The 26,842-nt window shown below is 46.3% G+C and overlaps 1 protein-coding gene across 1 annotated transcript in view; it reads right to left on the minus strand.

The window, feature by feature from the left end:
• COL6A6 (collagen type VI alpha 6 chain) overlaps nucleotides 1-26,842 on the minus strand; it is a gene marked incomplete at both ends in the record, with an annotated part of 83,982 nt that overhangs the window by 14,023 nt on the left and 43,117 nt on the right. The window contains 11 exons of the mRNA XM_080696623.1: nucleotides 392-428; nucleotides 527-562; nucleotides 2,889-2,951; nucleotides 6,413-6,475; nucleotides 8,062-8,097; nucleotides 9,611-9,661; nucleotides 11,052-11,114; nucleotides 15,582-15,644; nucleotides 21,901-21,963; nucleotides 23,555-23,617; nucleotides 24,196-24,231. Of these exons, the coding sequence (XP_080552749.1) occupies nucleotides 392-428; nucleotides 527-562; nucleotides 2,889-2,951; nucleotides 6,413-6,475; nucleotides 8,062-8,097; nucleotides 9,611-9,661; nucleotides 11,052-11,114; nucleotides 15,582-15,644; nucleotides 21,901-21,963; nucleotides 23,555-23,617; nucleotides 24,196-24,231 (574 nt within the window). The remainder of the gene's footprint in view (nucleotides 1-391; nucleotides 429-526; nucleotides 563-2,888; nucleotides 2,952-6,412; nucleotides 6,476-8,061; nucleotides 8,098-9,610; nucleotides 9,662-11,051; nucleotides 11,115-15,581; nucleotides 15,645-21,900; nucleotides 21,964-23,554; nucleotides 23,618-24,195; nucleotides 24,232-26,842) is intronic.

Genomic DNA, 26,842 nt, shown 5'->3' on the forward strand with positions numbered 1-26,842 from the left:
GCCTGCTCCAACACTGCCTCCTTCACGCCCCTGAACTCAGTTCTTTCAGTTGCTGTCAGGTGTTAATAATCATTTGGACAAAATTCCCTGTGACTCTCTGTTGACTGATTTCGCCACTAGGAGAGTTCTGACTTCAAACCTATTTCCCCCGGGACAAGAGCCCTACGTAGATTATGGCTTTGTGCTTGGAGGAGGTTTCGACAGTCGCACTGGCAGCCACAGAGGAGTCCAGACCCCCGTGCCCCCGCCGTACTGACTCCATATTTAGGCAGGGACACCTCTGATTTTAAGAAATTGGCTGGTAGGTTCCTCTCGGTTCTGCAAGCAGCGCCCCCTGCTTTCTTTCTGCAAAATGGATACCCCAGGCCATCGCTTTCCACAGGGTACTTACGACTGTGGTCTCGCACGTACTGAATGAGGTCGCAGGCCTGCAGTTCAAAAAGAAAAACAAAACATGGAGAATTAGCCAATGAACCACTAGGTCACGGAGTTTAAAAATAAGCCAATAGAGAAATGAGATACATACAGAAAATGAAGCCAGTCCTTTGGCCCCTTTCATGCCCTAGAGGAACAAACAAAAAATATTTTTGACTTGTTAGACACACACTTCAGGAGCCATAATGTGCAACCACCCTGGCCATGATAAAGTGTGTGTGTGTGTGTGTGTGTGTGTGTGTGTGTGTCATTGGGATTGAACCCAGAGATGTTCTACTTCTGAGCTACACCCTCAGCCAGACCTATTTTTATTTATTTTTTTTTTGTTTTGTTTTGAAACAGAGCATAAATCGCTGAGGCTGGCCTTGAACCTGCGATCCTCCTGACTCAGCCTCCCAAGTACTTGGGTTACAGGCGTGCACCACCACGCCCGGCTAAGTGATAGCTCTTTTTTTTTTTGGTGGTACTGGGGATAAAACCCTTCTACCTCCGGGCTACACTCCCAGACGTGTGTGTGTGTGTGTGTGTGTGTGTGTGTGTGTGTGTGTGTGTATTTTTTTTTTTGAAACAGGGTCTCTTAAGCCAGCAAGGCTGGCTTCGAGCCTGCACGATCCTCCCAAGCGTGGGGATTACAAGCGTGCGCCACCACGCCCGGCTAAGCGATAGCTCTTTAAAGTTTTTATTCTTACTGAGTTAGAGCGAACAAAGAACACAGGCAGGCTGTCCATCACCCAGCTAAAAGTCCCAGGCTTGTACTGTTGGTCGTCGCCATTTTAACTGGAGTGAGACGGAATCTCAGCGTAGTCTGGATTTCCCTGGGTTTCCCTGGTCGCCGACGATGCTGAACAGCTTTCGTGTATTTCTTGGCCAGTCGCATTTTGTCTTGAGAAGTGTCTAGTCGGTTCACTGTTACCGTTTTGATTGGGATTTTTTTAGTGTAAAGTTTTGGAATTTTATGTATTCTACATATTAGCCTTCTAGCAGAGGGATAGCTAGCCAACGGATAAACGGATGAAGAAATCCGGTACATACACAGAGTGGGATCCTACTCAGCCATAAAGAAGAACAAGATTATGTCATTTGCGGAAGACGGATGGAGCTGGAGGACACACTGCTCAGCGAGACCGGCCGGTCTCAGAAAGCCAAGGCCTGGGCTTCCTCTCCTGCCTGAGAGCCAGAGAGAAGATGGGAAACAGAAGGGTCTTCAGAAAAAGGAGAGAGAGCGCAGTGGAAGCGGAGGTGGAGGGAGCTGGGAAGAGAGAAGCGGAGCCCGAATGGAGGAAACGTTCAAATCCGCTGCGTCCCTGTCTGAAGCTATCACTATCTAAGCTCACAGGTAGCGGAGGCGGAGGGCGGGCCGGGATGCGGAGGGAACAGACCAAGCGCTGCACACGTGCGTCTGTATCCCTTCAGCCCTCACTGGGATGTAAAATTGCAGCGCACCAATAAAACATAAAAAAGAGCGGCGTGCCCCAAGGAAGGTACCAGAAGCAGCGGGCCGGATGCGCACAGCCCCTGAGGCCGCTTCCCTGCAGCTCCTTCTTGACACTGGCTGGCCGGCAGAGCCGGGAGCGGGGCTTGGTCACGAGCGCTGAGCAGGGGCTGGAGGTCCTCGTGCTCTGCCTCAGCAGCGGGCGGGACGGCGTCCCTTCCCACCCTCGGTGACATGACTTAAACTGAACATCTGGGAAGGTTACCCCCACTCTCTTCCCCAAACAAAGATAGATGGATGGATGGATAGATAGATGATGATAGATAGATGGATAGATGGATGATAGATGATGATAGATGATACATAGATGGATAGATGGATAATAGATAGATGATAGATGGATAGATAGATGATACATGGATAGATGATAGATGGATAGATGGATGATAGATGGATGATAGATGGATAGATGATAGATGGATAGATAGATGATAGATGGATAGATGGATAATAGATAGATGGATAGATAGATGATAGATGGATAGACAGATGATAGATGGATAGATGGATGATAGATGGATAGATGGATGATAGATAGACATTCACTGGCTGGGGATGGAAAGAATGAAGTGGAATGGGTTTTCATTTCTTGTGTTTAATCTCAGCTTTGGTGAGTAACACCCTCCACCACCATGGATGCTCTTTGAGCCTCTTTCCCGCTGGCTCCTTTCTCCTCCCGCCATTCACTGAAGGAGCGTAGGAAGAGGGTGGTGGTCAGACGGATAAATCACACTTGCTGAAGATGGAGAAGTCTGGTCCTAGCCTCACCATTCTCCCTTCCTCCCCCAGGCCCCCCAAGGCTACGTCTTCATGGGCATCTTCTCCTCCTTCCTTAGAGCAGGTGAAGCAGTGGACACGGGCCAGGCAGCAGGGATGAGGGCGCGCACGTCGACCACGAAGGTCCCCACGTTGACGCTGTCAGTGCCAAAGGCCTGGGGCGCTTTGTGACTTTCCTACTCACCTTGCGTCCAGGAGGTCCTGGCTCCCCCGGGGATCCCGGCTCTCCTGGAAGTCCAGCAGACACCTCAAAGCAGAATATTAAAATCATGTTTGTGCAGAGATTACAGGCAGGGTTTAAATTCAAACTTAAAAACATTACATTTCAAAGGCTAAAATTCAAAAGTGAAAACGAGAGCTTTCAAAAAAAAAAAAAAAAAAAAGAAGAAGAAGAAGAAAAAGAACATTCCCGGCAACGCCGTCTTTCCCAAAAAATCTTGTTAACATTTCGATGCCTTTTCTTATTCTATTTATTAGATATGTACTCTTAGACACATGGTGGCGCACACTTATTATCCCAACATTTGTGAGGCTGACAAGAGGATCTCCGATTCAAGGCCAGCCTCAAACTGAAGTGAGAAAGCAGAAGACAGAAGCCAAGCTGGGAAGCAGGTGTGTAAGTGTCAGATACCTGGCAGACCTGAAAAGCTGAGCTCTAAGTCAACACTAAGGGGAGACTTTACCCAGGATGCACCGGGGAGAGGCGGCTGGAGGCAGCGGCAGCGGCCCCGGTCCTCATTCACGGCGGGACCTGCCTGGGCTTGCTCAGTCTGAGAACCCTGTGAGAGTGTCCGGTCCCTCGCAGGGCCCGAGGGGAGAGGCTCCCAACCCACTGGGGAGGCAGACCCCCGACGAAGACCCAGGGAAACGGGCCATGGTGCCACACACCTGTAGTCCCAGTACTTGCGAGGCTGAGACAAGAGAATCACAGGTTCAAGGCCAGCTTCAGCAATTTAGTGAGACTTTCTTTCTTTCTTTCTTTCTTTTTTTTTTTTTTTGTGGTACTGGGGTTCCTGGAAGCCCTTCTACCTCTGGGCTACACTCCCAGACCTGTTTTTTATATTTTTATTTGGAAACAGGATCTCTTAAGCCAGCGCGGCTGGCTTCGAACCTGCGCGATCCTCCTGTCTCTGCCTCCCAAGCGTGGGGATTACAAGTGTGCGCCACCACACCCGGCATGTGAGACGCTCTTTCAAAAAATAAACAAATAAATAAAAAAGCCCTGGGGATGTAGCTCAGAGGTAAAATGCCCCTGAGTTCAATTCCCAGTATAAAAAAAAAAGTTCTCAGCTTTCTCTAATATGTGAGAGCTAAGGAGAAATGGGCCATAGGAGGAACTCTAGATGAAAAAGGAAATCCTATAGAGGAGCAAACAAGACAACCTAAAGGAGGAGAAAGGAGGGGGGAAGAGGGAAATCTCTAAAACACACAATGTACTTAAACATATCGAAGTCAACTACTAAGCCAAGCAAGGGAAGGAGGGATGGGGAGGGAATGGGGTGGGAGTTGGGTAGGGGTTAAATCAGTGATGTGTACACATATGTACACACAAGTTTTTACCCTAATATGATGTATGAATATAATACACCAATAAAAATTTTAAAGATAGCTCTCAGAGTTTAGGTTAAGGTTTTAGTAAAATCTTCCAGTAGAAACTTGTACTCTTTCGGGGAAAACCTTGAAGTTTTCAATATCTAAACTTCAACTTCAAATATAATAATGTTTAAAGGTGGGAAAGGCAGCTGAGAAGGAGAAATGACCAACTTTGCAGGTCGTCTAACATGGAGGCCAGAAGAGAAATTCCAATATTTCCAAAGACCAAGAGACAAAGATCATGTTTCTTATTAATGTATTGTTTTTGCAGTACTGGGGGCTGAACCCAGGGGCCTTCTACCGCTGAGCTACACCCCCAGCCCCATTTTGTATTCTTTATCTTGAAACAGGGTCTCACTAAGTTGCAGAGGGCCTCACTACGTAGTTGAGGCTGGTCGTGAACCTGGATCGAATAGTCCTGTCTCAGCCTCCTAAGTACTGGGATTACAAGCCACCACGGCCGGCTTCTTCCTTTTTTTTGTTAATGATTAATCTGCCACTGTGGGGAGGGAGCCCCACAAAGAGTGAACATCAGCAGGCTTCTGATGCTCAAGGTTAAATGAGTTCATTTCCAAGCCGAGGGAAATGAGCCAGAGACATTTCAATGCAGAGGACATCTGGATTAATTTGAACGTCTTTTCCAATTATTTTTCTAATTGGATCAATCTTCATCATCTTTGAGGGCACAGCAATGAAGGGTGGCCGTCCACGGATATGCGCCAGGGGAAGAATGAGAGCCGGGAGCAGTTCTCCCAGGAAAAGGAGGATGGAGGGAAAGGGCAGCTTCCTTACTCTGCACCCCTAAAACGGACACGAGTCATCTCTAGCATGCAGGCCTTGCTGTAGCTGACAGGATGGACGCACGTCAGGGAAAACCAGCTGAGAAGGTCCAAGGGGAAAGCCACCTCCAGCCTCAGCTCTTAGGAGACTTTAATTCTCGCTAGTTGAAATGATATTAAGACCAGTTTCCCTTCCCTCCCTATCCCTCCTCTCCTTCTTCCTTCTTTCCTTCCTTCCTTCCTTTTTTTCTTTTCTTCCTTTCTTGCTTTTTCCTTCCCTCCTTCCTTCTTTCTTCCTTCTTTTCTCTTTCTTTCTCTTTCTCTCCCTCCCTCCCTCCCTTTCTCTTTCTTTCTTTCTTTCCTTCTCTCTTTCTTTCTCTCTTTCTTTCTCTCTTTCTTTCTCTCTCTCTTTCTCTCTCTCTTTCTCTCTTTCTTTCTCTCTTTCTTCCTTCCTTCCTTTCTTTCTTTCTTTCTTTCTTTCTTTCTTTCTTGGACTGAACTTAGGGGCATTCTACCCCAGCTCTTACTGTTTACTCTTTTGAAACAAGGTCTCGCTAAATTACGGAGGGTGGCCTCAAACTTTCCATCCTCCCCTCTCAACCTCCCAAGTCCTGGGATTCCAGGCGTGTGCCATCACACCCGAATGATGAGCGCTGAAGACTTTATTAAGAGGCAGTTACTTAAGATTATCTTAAAAAATAAAATAGCCATGTCATTTATACATAGCCTAAGATATATACAGAGTCACGAAATGCAAGAAAATCCATGAATATCCCTGGAACCTGAAGCAAGCTGCCACTTGGGATAGGTACTGAAGATTTAGCTTTTGTTACTCAGCACTAGGCAATATCCAAGCCCCTCCATAAAACAATAAGGACATATCCAGCTACATAATAAAAATATTCACCCAAAACTCAAGAAATGCCGTCCTGAGCTAAATAAGGAGAGGATCACTCTCGTGTACCATATTAACAATAGTTTAATAAAACCTTGGTAGTTCAGACCAGACACCAGTGGGCATTAGGTTGCCTGGGAGACAGGATTAAGCCGATCACATTTTGGTGGTGCAGACCCGTTTGGGATGACAAGGATTCCTTCAACAACCCTCTCCCCAGTGAGAAGCGTGCTGCCTTAGCAGCCACTAAAAGCGAACGGCTCCTTGCCTTCTCTGGTGTTGAAAGGCGAGTTCTAAATCCACTTCCCTTCCCTGAATATACCTCAACCAAGAATTCACACATTGTGTGAGTGTTTGGAACAAGTGAACATTCGATATAAATGCATGAAGAAGGACTCATCAGAGTAGCTGAAGGTGTCAGCCACAGGAGTCCATGCTTACCGCTTTGCCCCCAGCTCCTTTGGGTCCAGTCTCTCCTGGGTCACCAGGGTCCCCAATCTCACCCTGCACAAGGGCATTGAAAGAAAACAAGTATGTAAGCCAGGCATGGTGGGCACGCTTGTCATCCCAGCATTCGGGAGGCTGAGGCGGGAGAACCGCGGCTCACGGCCAGCCTCAGCTACTCAGTGAGGCCCTTTGCAACTCAGTGAGACCCTGTTCCAAATAAATAATAAAAAATAGGGCTGGGGGTGTAGCTTGGAGGTAGAATGTCCCTGGGTTCCATCCCCAGTATCGAAAAAATGATTAAAGTTGAATATATATTTTTTATTTTTAAACTGATTTCGACATAAAGTATTTTTTGTGCATGTTTCTGTCTTCTTTGGAGGTTTTTTGTTGTTGTTGTTATTGTTGGTTTTTCCAATTGTCTACATCTCCACGGAGCATGGTTGCTGGTTTATAGTTCTTCTCCCCAAACAGAAACACAGGCTCCGGGGACAGGAGGACCGTGCCTTTGTTCCCTCCTCTGACCCCACGGCAGGACCTAGCATTTACTGAGTTCAGTGGATGTTTCTAGAAATACTGCAATCCTATGGTAAAGGACGTCATTGCTAATGTGTTATCTGAAGATGGTTTGTAAACACTTGGAGAAAATCGAGCCTGGCGAAGTCAGATCACTTTGATTTTCCTTGTGTTTTACTTTCCTTTGAGCAAAGAAGAAAATCCATAGACTACAGAGAAAGGAGTACTTTTAAGAAGAAAATGTTTAAAAGGGTTACTTTTCTTTCTTTACCTATGAATTTGTGTGGTGGTAGGGGGCGTGTGTGCACGTTTGTGTTGCTGAGAATTGAACTAAGGGTGTTTTACCTCTGAGCTACACTCCCAGCCCTTCTTATTTTATTTATTTGGTACTAAGAGGTGAAATCAGAAGCATTTTTTTTTTTTTTTTAGTGGTACTGGGAAATGGAACCCAGGAGCCTTCTACCTCCGGGCTACACTCCCAGATCTATTTTGTATTTTATTTGGAAACAGGGTCTCTTAAGCCAGCCAAGGCTGGCTTCGAACCTGCATGATCCTCCTGTCTCAGCCTCCCAAGCGCAGGATTACAAACGTGCGCCACCACGCCTGGAGAAATCAGAAGCATTTTACCTCTGGGCTATATCTCCAGCCCTAATTTATTTAGAAACAAAGTCTCACTACTTGCTGAGACTGTCCTCAAACCTGTGATCTTCCTGTCTCAGCCCCTCAAGTAGTGAAATTACAAGCATGGGCCACCACACCTGGCCTATTTTTTATTTTGAAACAGGGTCTCACTAAGTTGCAGAGGGCCTCGCTAAATTGCTGAGGCTGGCCTCAAACTGCGATCCTCCTAGCTCAGCTTCCCAAGTCCTGTGATTACAGGTCTGGGCTATCATGCCTGATTTTCACCTATGAATTAAAAACCTAGAAATGAAATACTTTCCAAATTTTTATGCTCTTAAATAAATGTATCATCTTAAAAATTGGGGGGAAATGGGGCCCGCTGTTTCCTCCCTTCCCCATTGAGATAAAACATTTGCTCGACGTTGACTATCTTTCAGTCGGCCTGGGGTACATTTCCTAATCCTGGGGATGTTTCTGACGGATCCCGAGATTCTGTGAAATACACGTACCTTAGGTCCACTCTCTCCGGGGAATCCTTCCGGCCCCTGCAATGGACAGCAGAGGAGCTTAGTCTGTGCACACGTCACTCACGTAGGTGTCTAGCACTGCCGACTTCACCTCCTACCTTGTTTAGTACCTCTAAACCAGCAAAAGGCTGAAACGGTTAAAAACCAGAAACTCCACAGCAGGGTTTGAGAAACAAACTCCAAATCCTAAGTTAAATTCCTGGTTTCATCAAAATATGACGGTCCAAGGCAAATGGCTAGAAGGGACTTGGCTGACCGATTTGAGGAACTATATCATCACTCCTGTGCGCATATAAGAGAACCGATGGTTGTTTGGATTACAGGTGTGCACCACCACGCCTCGCCCCACACAGCCTCTGCAATCATTCCCGCTGGAATCTCACTTGGAATCACGTTGATCTTGATAATACTTCCCATCAGGAACTTGGCATACTTCTCCACTTACTGAAGTTTTCTCTGCTATTTCAGATCTTTGTCATAAGTCTCAAACACTTTTTTTCAGAAAGGATAAAAAAAAAAAAGGATATCCTCAACTTTATTATGTTTTTGAAGATTTTATAATAATTTCGGTTGGATCTTTTCCAATATGACTTTTGCTGGTTATGGTGGCATATAGGAATCAGTGACTCTAATAACTCAACTCTCCAATTTCTAGGCCCTTAAATATTCAGCGATGATACGAAACAACCATTCTGACTTCAGTTTTGTTTTTAAGTTACTGTGTGGCCCAAGGCATTCAGAAAAACCCTGCAAAATCTCTTACCAGTGACTGAAGCCAACATGGTAACAGGAAGATGGCGTACTTGGCGCCTCCCGAGCCACCTGCAGCCAGCACAGAGCTGCCGAGACGAGGGCACCACTCACTCGGGCTGGGACGGGTCAGGCCTTGACCCCATCACCACAGAGCACAACTCGTGTTCTTGACTTGCAGATTTTGCCTGCGCCTCCAATCCTCACTGTCTTCCCTCCTCTATGCGCCCCCGCAGGACATCAGCAGATAAATTACCGAAATACATCTCAAACTGCACAAGATAGTTTGAGTCACGTCTGTCTGTCTGTCTGTCTGTCTGTCTGTCTGTCTGTCTCTCTCTCTCTCTGAAATATAGCAACCACACCAAGACAACCAATGAATAGTGAGTGAGAAAAGAAATGGAGCTGGGGGATACGAGGCTCAGTGGCTCAGGGAGATCCATTAATCACAGAAAGGCAAGGGCTGGGCATTTTCTCTCCTATGTGGAAACCACAGAGAAAATAAGAAACAAAAATAAATTTTAGATAAATGAGGAGAGAGAGCAGAAGAGTGAAGGGGACTGGAGGGACAAGGTGGGGAGACTTGAGGAAGGAAGCAGTTCAAATAATTCTCTGGCAGCATCTAAAGGGAAGAGCTGTATGGAGAAGAAAACACACCCAGCAATGTGTGCAGGGACGTTGGTATCACACAGAACCTCACTGTGACGTGCCATTGTAATCCACCAATAAAAATACCTTTAAAAGTAAACGGAGAAAGCCCAGCGGGCAGCAGCGGGCTTACCTTTGCGCCTTTACGTCCGGTGGTGCCGTAACCTGGGCTACCATCATCACCCTAGAAACAAAGCCACGAATCACTGACATCCCCCACTGTAGGTGGAGGCGGGCGATTCACAGAGGACCAGGCAGCTGGGGGTCTGATGGGGGTTGGGTGGCGGTGAGGAAGCAAGGTCCTCCCCTGGCCCACTGTGATAAAACAGGATAGCAATTATAACCACTCATAGTATTGTCATGAGGCTCAGAGGGAAACGAGGCATGTGGTTAAGGAAGTAGTCCTATGTCCTCTTCCAGATAACATCTGTGGTTTAATACCTCAGCTCTGATCCATTTTCAGTTAGAAAAACAATCCCCAAATGCCTGCCTGTTCGTTTTTCTCTGAGCCGTGGGCGTAGGGTGCGATAGGTCTCTGATTAAGAGTCCTGATGGGCCAGGCGTGGTGGCACTCGCTTTTAATCCCAGCGTTCGGGAGGCTGAGACAAGAGGATCATAGTTCGTAGCCAGCCTCAGCTACTTAGTGAGGCCCTCTGCAACTCAGTGAGACCCCGTTTCAAAATAAAGAATAAAAAATGTGGCTGGGGGTATAGCTTGGAGGCAGAATGCCCCTGGGTTCCATCCCCAGTTCTGCAAAATAAATAAATAAATAAATAAATAAATAAATAAATAGCTGAAGGAGCTGGGGGTTGGGGACTCGTAATCCTGGAAGAAAAAGATGGCAGGTGGTGATCCCTGATGCCAGAAAGAGAGCTCGCTCCACTTCTTGATGAAGAACTGGTGGGCGAAGGAAACATGAAGCAGACTGGTGCTCTCGTCAGTAAGGCTGTCCAAAACCAGCGCACTCCCCATCAGTAGGAGAACTTAGGGAGAAAAGGAGGCATGTCGGAGAAGGGATTTCTCTGGGGGATGGAGGCTGAATGAGATATCCTTGAGGTCTTCTATGTTACAGCCTCTCACAGTTGGTCCAAGGAAACTATTATTATTATTATTATTATTATTACTTAATTTAATCTAATTTAAATTTAATTTAATAAGTTTAATCTGATTTAAATTTAATTAGTGTAATTAGTTTAATCTAATTTAAAGTTAATTAATTTGGTTTAAATTTAATATATAATGATAACTATTATTATTATAATTATTGTTATTTTGAGACTAGGGATTGAACCCAGGGATATTCTACCTCTGAGCCATACCCTCGGTTCTTTATATTTTTTATTTTGAAACAGAGTCTCACTAAGCTGCTGAGGCTGTCCTTGAACCTGCGGTCCTCCTGTCTCAGCCTCCCAAGTGCTGGAGATTATAGGCATGTGTCACCACGCCGGGCGTGGGATAATAACTATTTAACATTCTTCCTAGAACTCTTCAGAGACACAGATGAACTACATCTATCTCTTGCCCTAAAAGATGCCAAGGGCCAGACCAAACGTACCTATAAAACCCAAACAAACCTGCGGTCCTCGAGGGCCAGGGTGGCCGGCGGCTCCTCTCTCTCCCGGGTCTCCAGGGTCTCCCTGTTAAACAAAGGATCGAATATTAATTATTAGGTGTTTCTGTAATGGAAATCAGACGTGTTGGCGCCAAGGTAACATTCTAGTGTTTCCACGTGAATCTCACACAACAGCAGCAGCTTTGTGCCCGGGACCCATACAAGAGGAAGGGCTGAGACTTAGGGGTGTGGAGGTACACACCGGTAAGCCCAGTACTTGGGAGGCTGGGACAGGAGGATTGCACAGTGAGGCCAGCCTCAATTTAGCGAGACCCTGTTTCAAAATAAAAAATAAAACAGGTCTGGGCGTGCGGCTCAGAGGTAGAATGCCCCTGGGTTCAATCTCCACTGCCACAAAATAAATAATCAATCAATTAATTAATTTAAAAAGGGGCCTGATATGGTGGTACATGCCTGTAATCCCAGTACTTGGGAGGGTGAGACAGGAGGATCAAAGGTTTGAGGCCAGCCTCAGCGACTTAGACCCTGTTTCAAAATAAAAAGGGCTGGGGGTACAGCTCAGAGGTAGAATGCTCTTGCACTGAAAAAAAGAAAAAGAAGATGGAAACGAAAGACATAGTGTGAGAACTGCAAATGGGCAAGTCTGCAGCCCTGAACTGGAACCGAGAGAAGCAGCACAAAACACGCCCGCGTCTCTTCCAGGGAGAGATCGTCCACGTCCGCTCCTGGCATAGGTCCCACAGGCACCGAGCTCGTGTGTGAAAAAGGAAACTCCTGGATCCTGTTGAACTAGGCTCGGTATTGGAGTTCAGCAGCAGGTGCTTTAGGGAAAAAATTCCAGCTGATTCATACGCGGCGCACTGAAATTCAAGGACGCCTTTGTTTTTTCCTTGTGGTACTGGGGACTGAACCCAGGGGCATTCTGCTTCTGAGCTACACCCCCAGCCCTATTTTTATTCTTAATTTTGGAACAGGGTCTCACTAAGTTGCAGAGGGCCTCGCTAAGTAGCTGAGACTGGCCTCAAACCTGTGAACCTCCTGCCTCAGCCTCCCAAGTACTGGGATTATGAGCATACACCACCATGCCGGGCTTTGAGGACAGCTTCTTCAATACAAGGAGCCAGGGGAGCCCCAGGCTAGCTCCGGGCCAGGCCAGAGGTTTTGAGTGGAGCCAGGCGCTGAGCTGGGGCAGCTGCTGGGCCATGCTTCCCGTGGACTCCAACTTCCCGGAGGGAGACTGGGTTTCCACACTTGGAGCTTAGCCCAGTTAACAATGAGAGCAAGCGGGGCGTGGTGGGCACGCTTGTCATCCCAGCATTCGGGAGGCTGAGGTGGGAGGATCGCAGGTCCACAGACAGCCTCAGCTACTCAGTGAGGCCCTCTGCAACTCAGTGAGACCCTGTTTCAAAATAAAGAAGAAAAAATAGGGCTGGGAGTGTAGCTCAGAGGTAAAATGCCCCTGGGTTCCCCAGTACTTTAAATAATAATAATAATAATAATAATAATAATAATAATAATAAATAAAAAAATACGGAGCACAGATGGCGTGTAGAGTCCCGAGGCTGCCTCAGGTTCTGCTCACGAATGCTGACCTGCCAAATTTCTCCATCCCTCCTTCAAAATCTATTTTTTCTTTTTTTTTTTTTTTGGCGGTACTTGGGGTGGAACCCAGGGGCTTTCTACCTCCGGGCTATACTCCCAGACCTATTTTATACTTTATTTGGAAACAGGGTCTCACTAAGTTGCTGAGAGCCTCACTAAGTAGCTGAGGCTGGCTTCGAACCCGTGCGATCCTCCTGTCTCAGCCTCCCAAGCACGGGGATTACAAGCGTGCACCACCACGCCCAGCTTTATTATTATTATTTTTTTTTTACTAATTCTGATCTTTGTAGGCACAACCAGGCTGCTGCTGCCCCCTCCTTGCTCTCTATCCTTCTCTCAGTCCCTTCCACCACGCTCTGTAGAGCAGCCCCATCCCAGGGGGACCACGCACACCTCCGCCATGCCTGGCGCATGTGCACGCCCCCCTGCAGGAGGGGCCGTCCCCACCAGGCAGGGCCCCGCTGCGGCAGCTCCAGGGCAGGAGGCAGCCCGGGGTCCTGACACATGGCCACCCGGTGTCCTGGAGCCCTGCCCTGGGAAGCTGGCTGTCTTCCGCATCCCTGTGTCTCCTCACGAAGGCCAGCAGCGTCCTCGTGTGCCCCTCGCTGGCCTCGGCCGCAGTCCTCCAGTGCACACCCCACCATGTCTGCAAGTCACTCTCCCTGTCAAAAAGTTTCTCCACTCTTCCTTCCTTCCCTCCTTTCCTTCCTTCCTTCTTTCCATTCTTCCTTCGCTGGGGATTGAACCCAGGGGCATTCTACCTCCAAGCAACATCCCTAGGTATATTTTTCTTTTTCTTTTGAAACAGGGTCTCACTAGGTTGATGAGAGTCTCACTATTTGTTGAGGCTGGCCTTGAACCTGTGACCCTCCTGTTTCAGCCTCCCAAATACCAGGATTAAAGGCATGTGCCCATACCCAGCAGAGTTTTTTTTTTTTTTTTTTAATCCAAATGATTCTGAAACCTGTATCTCCAACCAGAACTGAACCCACAGCAAACAATTCCTAAACCTGCATTAGCTGGGCGTGGTGATGCACACCTGTCATCCCAGACTTGGGAGGCTTAGACAGGAAGATCGCAGGTTCTTGGCTAGCCTCAGTGACTTAGCGAGACCCTGTTTTCAAAATTAAAAACAAAAAGGGCTGTGGTGCTAGCTCAGAGGTAGAACTCCCCTGGGTCCAATCTCCGACACAAAAACCAGAAACAAAACACCCCCTAAACAATCCCCAGAACAAAATAACAACAAAAAAACAGCCCCCAAACAACACACTCTTCCTGATGACTCTCCCACACCTGTAACAGTGTCCCCTCTCATGCTGGGAGCGCAGAGTCACCCAGCCTCCCTCTGCCTCAGTTTCCCTGTTGGAGACATCTGCGGTCTCCACAGGAGTGCGATGCTCCCTGCGTCCAGTCCCCCGGTCTCAGCTTGTCCCGGAGGCCACGATGATGGCCAAGCGGTCTCCTGGCGTCTGCGCTGTTGTCCTTTAAAAACGTTTCTCCTAGCTGGGTGTGATGGCGCACGCTTGTAATCCCCGCACTTGGGAGGCGGAGACAGGAGGATCGCGCAGGTTCGAAGCCAGCCGCGCATGCTGGCTTAGGAGACCCTGTTTCCAAATAAAAATGTAAAAATAGGTCTGGGAGTATAGCCCGGAGGTAGAAGGGCTTCCAGGAACCCCAGTACCACCACCACCAAAAAAAAAAAAAAAACAACCAAAAAAAAAAAAAAAACATTTCTCCTCTGGTTGCCTGTTTCTTATTTTCCAAAAGTCTGGCCATGTTCATATACTCCATTCAAAAATTTCAGATAAAAAGAAAATCTCAGATAGCACCACACTGGCTACCAAATAAAGTCGGCCACATACATTGCACTGTTCTTTGTGTGCCTGCCAGAGGCCGTCATTTTTCATTCTCCAAAAAAAATCCCTTCTCCCGAGATTTTCCCAACCACACCTCCCCTTCTCGACACTCTTCCTTTTCATTGAATCCCCATCCTTCCTCCCTGCCAACCTTCTCATCTTCAAGCCCACTCAAAGTCTCTATCCTCGCTGAAGCCTCTTTTCCCAACCCAGAAATATTTCTATCCATGCTACATCTAAGCCTGCACTTCCGGAGCTGGCGTGGCGGCACACGCCTGTAATCCCGGGACTTGGGTGGCTGAGGCAGGAGGGTCACAGGTTCAAGACCAGCTTTAGCCATTTAGTGAGACCCTGTTTCAAAGTAAAAAAAATAAATAAATAAATAAGGGCTGGGGGTAGAGCTAAGAGGTGGAATGCCCTTGAATGCAACCCCCAGTGCCACAAAACAAAACACCTCCACATAAGCCCCAAATCTCATCTCCTTGGGGCCATACGTCTTGAAAATCTTCATGTCCCTGAGTCAATGTCAGGCCCTATCTGTCATGCTACGGAGACATGCAGCTGTTCAATAAGCGCTCACTAAGTACTTAGGATATACCAGGCACTGCTCTAAGCATCAGTGAACACAGTAAAGATCCCCACTCCCTTGCGCCCTCAGCAGAAGCTCAGTACAGGGTTCTGGACTCCAAAGGTGCTCGGCAAAGGTTTGTATGCATGGAGAGAGGAAGGAAGACCATGAGAGAAAGAGACAGGGGGAGGAGGAGAGGGAGCTAAGGCTGCAGAGAGGGCGGAGAGGGAGACCAGGGCCTGCCAGCACAGCCCCCTTCCCTGCGCTCCCTCAGCACCGATGGGGTGTAGCCCCTCCCGAGGTCCTGCAGAGCTGGAATCCCTGATCTCATTCTGGTCTCCACCCATGTCCTTAGAGGTTGCTGGCTCTCTAAGAATCGAGCCAGGGTTTAGGGGCAACGAGCTGTGTTTTCCTGCGTGTTGAAAGGGCTCTGGCCAAGCCAACCGGTCCCAGTTCTCAGGAGTACAAAAACACCAGCTTTGGGGTTACAAAGAATGTGACCTACTTTATTTCCTTGGCTTCCTGCACGGCCTTGGTTCCCGGCTTCCCCTCCGGGTCCTGGAGGCCCCTGGAACAAGACAGAGATGGCAAATATAGCAGAAACATTAGGCAGGTTCTCCTTCGAGCTCGTGGGTCTCTTCTAAGAGGAAAATGAGCTACAGATGGGGGAAGAGTTATGGCTGTACTAATTCCTGATCTGGGGAAAAAGCACTGCAGCTGTCAAATAAAGACTAGTAAATAAAAGAGAATTAATAAAGTAATTCATGGCAGATGTTGCCTAAAGGGTCATGCTTCCTCGGGAGTCTTCTCTTCCAAAGAGATCTCAGCTCCTCGCAGTTTTGCCTCTCAGAGCAGATGTTACTAAAATGTCTCAGCATTGAGAGGGAGCGTTCCAAGTGACATTTGCCTTAAAAAATTGCTTTCTCCTGAAGCAAGGGATCTTTTTTTTTCTTTTTCTTTTTTGAAGGTAAGCTTTTTATTTGCAAAAATAATATAATCTGTACGTTAGAAACTTTTACTAAACATAATTCCCATGGGCTAGGGATGTAGCTTGGCGGTAGGGTGCTTGCCTCGCATGTATGAGACCCTGGGTTTGATCCCAGCCTGCAAACAAAACAAAAAACCCCAAAATTATCACCAACAAAACACCAAAAACAATTAGCACTGCAACCAAATATATTCAGGGAGTGCAGGGTAAGTATTCTGAAATAGTTTTCAGAAACTATTAAGAAATCTGAAAGTGAATGTAAGTGAATTCCTCATTACTCAAAGGAGAAAAATTGTAAAACAGGACAGGTTTATCAAGACATAAGACCTACATAAAGGCACCATTAACATCTTATTGGAAACATAAAAACACAAACAGATGGCTAGGCATAATGTGCATTATGTGGAAAATCTATTTGATATAACGGAAGTAAATCCTTCCAATATTTTTAGAACAGCTTTAGAGCCTAACATTTAAAAATCCCAATTCAGAAACAACACAAATGCCCTTTTCTGTTATTAACACTTAGGATCAGATTTTTCCTGTGGGAGCTCCAAGCATATGTCAAGAGAAACATCTTTTGGTAAAACTCTTTATAGGTGCTTCTAAGTAATCCCGACACCAGCTAGCTGATTTCATTTTTACATTTTTCTTTGGTCATGGTTGCTATAATGGAGAAACAAGCTGGTCTTTGTGTAGTATGTAGGATACTTAATTTTGTTTTGGAATAGAAAAATTGTGACATTAACCTTTTATCCTTTATATTAAAAATGTATTAAGTCGGACTTTAAAAAGTTCCTCACAGAAAAGATTGTTGACTGGTGAATTAATAAATAAGAAAGATACGTTTCCCATAACCCCTCATCTTTTTCCTCTCCTTTATGTAGAGGGTCTCAATTCCTTTAACCTCAATCCATAGCTCTCGATCCATCCCTTCTGAGCGCTCACGTCCACCACAGCACGGCGCGGACTCCCATGAGCTTCATGGCCAAACGCGTTGACATTTCTCTGCCCCCGCCTCACCTGACTTCGACCATGTGTTCTTCGACAACTTTCCATTAACTTCTGTCTTGTCTGCAGTTCTGTGTTCTGAGTACCTTCCGGCATAACATCTGCAGCCTGCTTAGTGTGGAAAATTCCTCAGCGTGCGGCTGGTTCTTGTCTCCCTAGCTGCACCTGTGTGTCAGCTTCAGTCCCTGTGCTACGTGCACCCAGCCACCCACGCCACCGAACGCTTCGGTCTCGTGTCACCACACTTAATGCCAGTCACCCCTTAGCGGGTCCAATTGTCCCAACAGGGAGAGACTCTGCCCCCATCTTCCAGAAATGTTACCATAAACAGCGTTGTTTCAGAAGAATTCCTGAACCCCTTGACTTGTCCAGGCTCACAGATTCCCCTATTCTAGAATTGTTAATTTATTTTTCTCTCATTCCTTAGAGACTAGACTGTACACTGGAGGAAGAGGCATGTCCTGTTGACTTCATATTTCTGGAGCATCATAGAATACGTAGGACCATCAATCTATCCATCTATCTCTTCAGGAACATTCCTTCGTGTGTGTGTGTGTGTGTGTGTGTGTGTGTGTGTGTGTGCGCGCGCGCGCGCACGTTATTGGGGATTGAACCCGGGGCATTCTACCTTTGAGCCACACCCCCGGTCCTATTTTGTTTTTTATTTTGAAACAAATTCTCACCAAGTTCCTGAGGATCTCGGTAAGCTTTTGAGCTGGCCTCAAAATGGGATCTCTTCCTGTCTCAGCCTTCCGAGTACTGGGATTGCAGATGTGTCGTCACGCCCAGCTGAGATGATGTCCTAACTTGCTGGTTCTCCATATACACTTTTCATGTGATACCGAGAGAGAAAGTGGAGACATCCTACTGATCCTTCCTCATAAGGCGCACTTGGGAAGTTTTGCCTTGGTTTTCCCAGATTCCCTTTAGGTGTAGTGAACTCTGATATGGAGGAGATCTCAGGTGCAGTCACCCCAAACACATCTAAGCATAACAAGAGGTTATCTTGTTGCACAAACCTCCAAAATAAAAGATGCCTTAGATGCTTGGATACCTGCAAATCTTTGTCATCAAAAAAAATTAGAAAATACCTGGTTGTGTTTCTTCTACAGAACCCCACAGAATACTCAGCTGGGCTTTGTGGCTGATTGAATGGGCTCAAGCTTCAGCGAGCGGTTACCGAGATAAATCACCTCCTCGAATACTCCCGGTAGCTTAAAAGATCACGCCGATGGGTTTTAAAGGAAAGGAAAACAAGTTCCTAGCACCCCTCGGTTACCTAAGAGTTGGAGGTTTCCTGGATTTGACTTAAGAAGCACCGTAAAGAGAGGCTAGAATGTTTAAAGGCAAGGGCGTTAGTTAGAGGTCAGATCTCCATCAGTCTGGGCGCAATGGCTTCCTTTTAATGAGTTTTACTCTGCACAAGGCACTGTGCCGGGTGGTAGATAAAGCCTTTAATTCCTACAAACAACACAGAGGTGCCAACTGTTAGCCTCACTTGCCAACTGGAAACTGATTCTCAAGGCATTCACAACCCCCAAATCACTTCGTTCATAAGAGGAGGACATGGAAATCGAGCCTAATTCTATCTGACTCTAAACACGGAGCACCAGCCACGCTGAGACAGGACTCCCAGGTCTTACCACCCACGCGCCAGCCCAGACCGGAGGTCCCAAACCTCCAGAGTCCACGAGTCTCCGGGCTCAGTGCAGAGGCTGGGCCAGACCTGACCTGCCCTGAGGGGAACGGTCTTTGGTTCATATTGAGATTCTGCCACGGGGCCCTGAGCAGTCACACTGCTTTAGTGTTATTTGAGGACAGAAAGAAGGTATAGAGAGTCTACGTACTTAAAATAAAGGGAGGTCTGGAAGAGTCTCTATGAGCTTCGTGGGAGAAAATAAAACCCAAAGGCCAGCAAGTGGTGGGCTGATAAAAGGACGATTCCCAGGACACTGGGCCAAAGGTGCTGTCTTGACTCTACCAGTCTACAAGACAAGAAGCCCTTAGCCTTACCTCCTGTTGCGGTGTGCACATAGACTGTCCCCTGAAGGACTCATGCATCAGTGCTCAGAGGTGAAATGACCGAATCGGGAGGATTGTGTTCTCATCAGTGGCACTGTAATGAACTTACTGGGTGGTTACCTAGGAGCCCAAGAAGTGAGAGGAAAGGCATATTCGTTTGTACCTTCCCTTCTTCCTTTTTTATTTGACTTGCCTTGAGGTTTTGCCCTGATAGAACCAAAGCCCAGAAAAGAAGTGGAAAGCTAGACAGAAAACACAAATTTCCACTGGTGCTATAAGGACTCTTTAAATGCTTCTGCTCTCTTAGTTAAATAAACTCTTTCTCCCCTTTCACTGGGCCATGGGTTGCATTGCTTTTATACCAGACTCACATATTGATTGGCTGAATTAGCACATGTTTGATTTATGCAGAACACCCCAATACCGTGTAAGCTGATCAGCTGTTAGAGCACCACCAATAGAAATAAAAATCACAGCCCTTTTTCTAAACCCTAAGGAAAGCTTCTAAGCCCACCATTAGGAAGCACTCATATTACTCCACTAGTGTGACTAGTCTTGGCGTGCTACAAAAATACAATCTACGACAGTGAATTTATATATCAATACAGAATAAGACTGTCTCGTATATGCGATTGTTGGTGGGTGTGACTTTCCTCTGGAAACAATTTTGATATCCCACTCATCGTGTGCTGAATAGGATTCGATTCTACACAGCTTTGAAATAGCATTTTCGCTCTGTTAACAAGGGGAGTTCTTGAAAATCAGGCAAAGAAAAAAAAAAAGGAAACCATGTTTTCCAGCCAGATAAACAGAGAGAAGTAGGGCCTTTTGCCTAATCCTGGACATGCCGAGGGGTTGCATGATTTACGACCATGAGCAGTCTTGCCAAAGCAAGATGAAAGGGCCCCGCTCTCAGAGCTGTGCACGGACGGATGGAAATGTTCTCGAGTAACGGGCACCTGGATGCACTTTTGGATTCTACAGCAGAAGACATACCAAGACTTTTGAATTGCAATCCATCTACATCTCAATATTTTATATAAGCCGATGAGATAATCACCTGACATGTGTTTTCCTTGGCATTACTGTTGGTGTTTAAAAAATTCTCAGTGTGCAATGCCAGCAAGCTTAGAACACTCCAAGGGTGTCAATGCAAAATTGCTGCTTTTCATCAATTTAGCCTTGCTGTGGAGTTATATGATTTAAATAATGCTGGGATTGCAAGCGTGCGCCACCACACTTGATTTTTATGGTTTTAAAGGATCGCTTTCATCAAAACTAGGAACAAATATCTTCACGTGCAGTTATTAATTACGCTTTAAAACTTTGTGTCAGATGATACATGTTTATGCAAATAGTTTCTTAAATATTCTGATGATAAGCGCAACTACTTAAGGACTGGACCATTGCCCAGTCAAACTAAGTAATGAAGTTCCCTTTTCTTAGTGTTAATGGAAAGCATAATTCACATAGGTACACACACACACACACACACACACACACACACACACACTCTTAATTTTTTCCTTGGGATTTAACCCAAGAGCATTTTACCCAGTCTGTTTTACTTTTATTTTGAAACAGGGTCTCAATAAGTTGCTGAGGCTGGCCTCGAACCTGCGACCTTCCTGTCTGACCTCCCAAGTTCTGGAATAATAGGCATGTGGCACCAGGCCCAGCTGCAATTCCCAATTGCATCTCATTCATCCAAACACTGCTCGATTCATTATACAGTTAGGTACTTCCGTGTTTCTCTCTTCTATTTGTGGGCCCTGCCGTTTAGGCTCTGAGGACACAGTGTAAATAGGATGTTGGTCCTCATGAAGCTTCGACTCCAGAAAAGGAAAAAGACCATCGGCCAGACAAGTAAATCTCTATTATGATATAGCAGTGGGCAAGGGCCGAGTCGTGAAGGGCCTTGTGGTCCAGAGGCCAGCAGCATTAGCATCGCCTGGGAACTTATGGAAATGCAGGCTCCCAGGCCCCGCCCGAGAGCTTCTGGGTTAGAATCTGCATTTTTGTTTTGTTTTGTTGTGTTGTGGCACTGTGGATTGAACCCAGGGGAATACTACCTCCGAGTTACACCCCAAGCCCTATCTTTTATTCTTTATTTTGAAACAGGGTCTCGCTAAGTTGCAGAGGGCCTCACTAAGTGGCTGAGGCTGCCCTCGAACCTGCGATCCTCCTGTCTCCACCTCCCAAGTACCAGGATGACAAGTGTGACCCACCATGCCTGGCTAGAATGTGCATTTTGACAAGTTCACCCAGCGGTTCTTATGCACTTTGTAGCTGGAGAAGTGTGATGTTGGGTGGTCACTCCCAGCCCTGGTATATAGTAGAGTCTCATCTGGGGAGAAGTTAGGGTCAATCGGCCCCGTTGCCAAGAGATCCTAACTTGAGTGTTCTGGGAAGGGTCCAGGTGGTCAAATGGTTTATGGTCTCCCCAGGAGAGTCCTGCGCAGCCAGCTTGAGGATGCTGGAGTAGGCTGTGTCCTGAGTGTGGGAAGGTCCAAGAGGCTTGGATCAAGGGAGCGATACAACCCGATTACACAGCTGAGAAATTCTTAACCTCTGCTGAACAGCACAGGAAACAGGGCTGGACGTGACCTTCCATGTCTTGAACAAATGGCAGCCGCCTCTCCAAGATGGGACCACACCGAGCACCCAAGTCAAACCTTATACACTGGTGGGTGTGGGTTCCCAGGCAGTAGATAATCCCAGCCTCGGGGGAGAAACCCCAGGAGCACCCCCATTAAAGCCAAGCCGAAAGCCAGACACGTCTCACTGGTCTCTCGTTACATACCTGGGGACCTTTCCTTCCCAGATCTCCTTTGTCTCCTTTGGCACCAGCCTCTCCCCTGGGGCCCTAAATACACAGAATTGAAGTGTTATTTTCTTTTAGGAAGGAATGTTGAGTCAGCAACATGGGTGGCAATGGAAGGAGAGTCCGGTCACGCGCAGGGTCCCGCCCGGCCCTCCCGAGCCCCCCTCATCTGCAGGGGAGGCTATCGATCCTGTCGTGGAGTGGAGGTGGCTGGGCATTTGCAGACAAAAGAGCTTGGAAGAAATATTAAACAGTGGCTCTTTTCAGTATTGATTTCCACTTGTCCTCAGTGTCTTTATGCTCCAAATCCATCCATTTCTTAGGTTAAAAAGAAAAAATATATATCCTTAATTCTGTAAATCTGAAACCAAAACATTTGATTGGGTTTCCTTTTTTTTGAAAAATTTTTTTATCAGTGCATTGTAGTCCCGCATCTTCACGGACACCACCACGCTAACCGCTGGCCATAAAGAAGGTGTGGTGCAGAGTAGATGCAATTTGGACATCTCTACTTCTGGAATATTATATTGCCAATCAGCTACGGCTTCCCTACGTCATGTAGAGAACCTTCGTGCTGTATTGGGTTCTTGTTCTTCCCTTTAAAGCACATTGTAGGACAAAAAAGGGACAAAAACAGTCAATCAATTAAAATGCTTCCGTACAATCCCAGTGGCAAAAATCTCTCACTCACGGGGCTGAAAATTGAGCTTTCCTCATCTGGCAAGTAGTGACAGGGAGACGCAATCGAGCCAGAGGGAGATAAAGTCCGAAGGCAAGACTGCTCACTGTTCGGAAATCTTTACCAAATGTGGGAGGTTTTTTTTTTTTTTTTTCCCTCAAGGTTTAAACACATTTTGCCTAGTTCCCGTGCGTCAGAGCTGCCGACAGATACTACTTTGATTTTTAACCATGCTTTAAAATTTGGAAAAAAAAAAAACCCAGCAGAAACACAGATTGTCCTATATGCATCCATAAGTCCATTTATTTTTCCTGCTTTCAAAACTGAGTTTGAAGGGGGGGAGCTCTATTGTTTTTGAAGTCTGATCTTTCTTTTCCCCTTATTATCGTAGGCTACATTTTGCCCTGTCTGGCACAGGCTTCCTCTCTCCCCATGCCAGCTGGGTACAGAGCCAGCTAGGATTTGTTCCTCACAAAGGAAAAAGTCCTGTAGGCGGCAACTCAGAGAATTGAGCAAAGTGCCACACTACAGGTCACCGCGCCCAGGACCCCACCAGCTGTATTTGGAACAACTCTTTCCTACAAGTAGAGCCAATTTTTCTACATCCTGAACCTCCAGATATGCAACCCTGAGCTATTACTGTGCTAAAACAACCACGATTCCCAGATGGGAGGCTCAACCGCTTTCCCTGGCTCAGGGTCTCCTGGATTACCCTAATGACCCCGAGCCCAGCGTCCAGGACAGCTGCTCGGCACACCCATTCTCCTTCCAACTGCTGACTGAGAGCTAGTGCTATACGGGTCAAGACTGGGTTGTGTCCTTACTTCATTGCCCTGAAAGTACTTAAAAGGTCTGTAATTCTGCAAGGTGGCTTGAAGGCTTCAGGCAAGACTGGATTCTTCACACCCACATTTTTCCATAAGGTCTCACCCGCTGACTGGTCTCAACAGATACCTGCGGGCCCCTAAGTCCCGGTGAGCCTTCAAGTCCATCGGGGCCTGGAACGCCACTTTTCCCCTGTGGTGAGAAAGAATCAGCCAATTAATGCTGTTCCTGAGAATTCTGCTTTCTTATAAGTAAGATCATTAATATTTTTTTCAGTCACAATGACAAGTAAGGAATTCTGCAAAAAGCGTACAGAATAAAGACAAAGGAGGACATAAAAACCTAAGTTCTCAACCAGCAGAGATACCCACAGCTAGGATGTGAGTGTATTCACTTCCAGGCTTCCAATGTATGTGTTGCTGGGTGCCGCCGTGGCGCATGCCTGTAATCTCAGTACTGGAGAGGCTGAGACAGGAGGATCACTGGTTTTAGGCCAGCCTGGGCAATTTAGTGAGACCCTGTTTCAAAGTAAAAATAAATAAATAAATAAATAAATAGGGCCGGGCATGGTGGCGAACCCTTGTAATCCCTGTGCTTCGGAGGCGGAGACAGGAGGATGGCACAGGTTCGAAGCCAGCCGCGCTGGCTTAAGAGACACTGTTTCTAAAAATAAAAATAGGTCTGGGAGTGTAGCCCGGAGGTAGAAGGGCATCCAGGAACCCCAGTACCACCAAAAAAAAAAAAAAGAAAAGAAAAAACTTATCACTGACCTGTGGGCCTTTATGTCCTCTTTGGCCATGAGCTACCTGAAATAAGAGGAAAAGCACAGGTATTCTTAATTTAGAAAATGTGCTATTTATATTTTATTTAAATGAATAATAGGCACCTTAAGGCACTGGCATAAACAATAGTTCCCACACAGTGTTTAAAGCATTCAATTTTTTGCCGCATCGTGAAAACAAATGGCTGCCAACTCTGAATCTCTATCCTAAGGTAACAGGCAATTGAAAGTACAGACAACTGATACCTGAGATTGTGAGAACTGGCTGTGGTCAATAAATCCCTTCCACAAAACTTACCAGTGCTGCTTTCCAGCTGTATAATTGACTGATTTTAATTTTATTTCTTGTTATTTTCTCCCAAGCACTACCAAGTAAGCCAGAAATCAGAAATTGATGAGCCAAAAGTCAGGAGGTCAGCGGAAAAAAACTGGGAGAATTGGCTCCAGGAACTTTATAATAGCTGAAGTTCAAAACCTGAAGGGCCAGAGTAGTTTTCTGTTTCAGAAAAAGCCAAATAATATCCTAAGCATCAAAAATTCACTCAATTCAGCATATTAATAAATACCTAATCAAAATAATGGAGCTATGCAAACAAGTGAATTTTTTTTTCCTCTATCTAAGGTTAGAGGACTGGGTGCGTTCCATGTCAATATTTCATAGGACAGGAAGTCAGGAGACAATAACATTTTGTTATCTAACTTGATAACATTCAATAAGGTTCTAGCAAGACTCACATCTGGCATTTACAAAGTTCAATAAATATCAGACAACATTGTCCAGATGAAAATTTATTCGAAGTGTTCCCTGAGACACCAGTATCTCAGGCTTCAAATTCTTCTAATCATATCTTAAAAATCAATTGCTATTTAGAAAACAAGATTGTGTACGTGGGGAACTGGAGTCCCATTTCTTTCCAATACTGGTGAGACAACTTGAAATGAGAGCCTAAATTTTCCCTGTCAGAGGGCGGAAGAGAAGCTGTGTTCACTCCCTCAGCGTGGGGGCTTTTCTGTCCAATTCAAGTTCATTCAGAAAAATAGCTACCACAAAGCGCCGACCAGTAGAAATTTTCATCCTAAAGAACATCTTCTACCCTTAAAAGTACATTGGATGGGAAGCAATGGGAACACAAATTTCTCTCTCTAAAACGCACACACACACGCACGCACACACACACACACACACACACACACACACACCTTTGCACATCACTCTTTAAGGTTTGGGGTAAGGAGACAGAAATATCCCAACTAGTTGTAAGAAGGCAGAGTAGAAGAAATACTATGAAAATGAATATGGAGAAAACAGAGATATGAATTTCAAAGAAATGATTGTATCCAGTTTGTTAAATCAGGAAAATCACCCCCGAAGAGGAGGAGAGTTTTATGAGATGGGTTTGAGAGGATGGGTAGGAGTCTCACAGGCTGTGGACCTAAGATGTCTCTCCGGCAGAAGGTACAGCCTAGGTAAGTCAGTAAGGCAGGAAAATACAAAGCATATCTGGTGGTGGTAATAAGGCCACTTGGGTCAAAAGAGAGACCAGTAGGATAGTGGAAGGGGGCTGGGGGAGGGTGGCGGAGGTTGAGGAAGGGAACAGTTCACATGATGTACTGCTCGGTCCTATGAGGCATGGGTACCAGTGTCACTGATATGCACGGAGAGGGGGCGGGTGAGGTGCAGGAGCACACCACCTGCCCAGTGCCTCACTGTGACGGAGACACCAGTGTGTTAAAGGAGAGAGGGCAGCAGCTGGGTTACTAAGCTGAGGACACTAGGACCAAGGGTTTGTACTTCATGGAGCAGAAGTTACTGGGTTTTTCTTTTTTCTTTTCTTTTCTTTTTTTGCAGTACTGGGAATGGAACCCAGGGACATTCTACCTCCAAGCCACACACCCAGTCCTATTTTTTATTGTTTATATATTTTTTGAAACAGGGTCTCACTGAGTTGCAGAGGGCCTCCCTAAGTAGCTGAGGCTGTCCAAGACCCGCAACCCTCCTATCTCGGCCTCCCAAATGCTGGGATAACACGTGTGCGCCACCAAGCCCGGCTGCCACTGGGTTTTTTCGAGCAAGAAATGTACGCGGTCAGACTAGACTTTAGGTGAATGCTCCAGCCAGTAGGGACACCTCCCCAGAGATTCTTCAACACACAGGTGTTCCTATTCAAAGGTGGCTAATGATCAGAAACACCGCTGCTCTTTTTTATGAATTACATGATTAACAATCAGAAGCTTCAAGGGAGAGGAGAAACATTACCCAGAGGCAAGTAAATCCTCACTGGATGAGGAATTAGTCAAGGAAATATATTTTTATGAGATATTCTCCAGCAAATAGTTCTTTAGGGTCTAAAAAAAAAACCACAAAAAACAAAGATGACATTATTGCTCTTTAAAAAGTTCAAAGAGTCAACAAGACAATTTGGAAAGCGAGGAAAGTGAATTAGTCATGCTTAGAAAAAGAAGGAAGGAAAAGTAATAGAGATGTAGCTGAGCGTTAGCCAGCAGCATCGGCACAGATAGGCTGTCCCAGCACTCTCTCGTCCCGTGAAGTCTTCCTTCTACTTCAAGGCTTCCTCTCTCAAGAGACCCCTGGACCTCACCCCTGCTCACCTCCTCACTGCCGGCCCCCTCCGTGG

This window comes from Muscardinus avellanarius, assembly GCF_963383645.1.
Source record: "Muscardinus avellanarius genome assembly, chromosome: 5".
NCBI classification, from domain to species: domain Eukaryota; kingdom Metazoa; phylum Chordata; class Mammalia; order Rodentia; family Gliridae; genus Muscardinus; species Muscardinus avellanarius.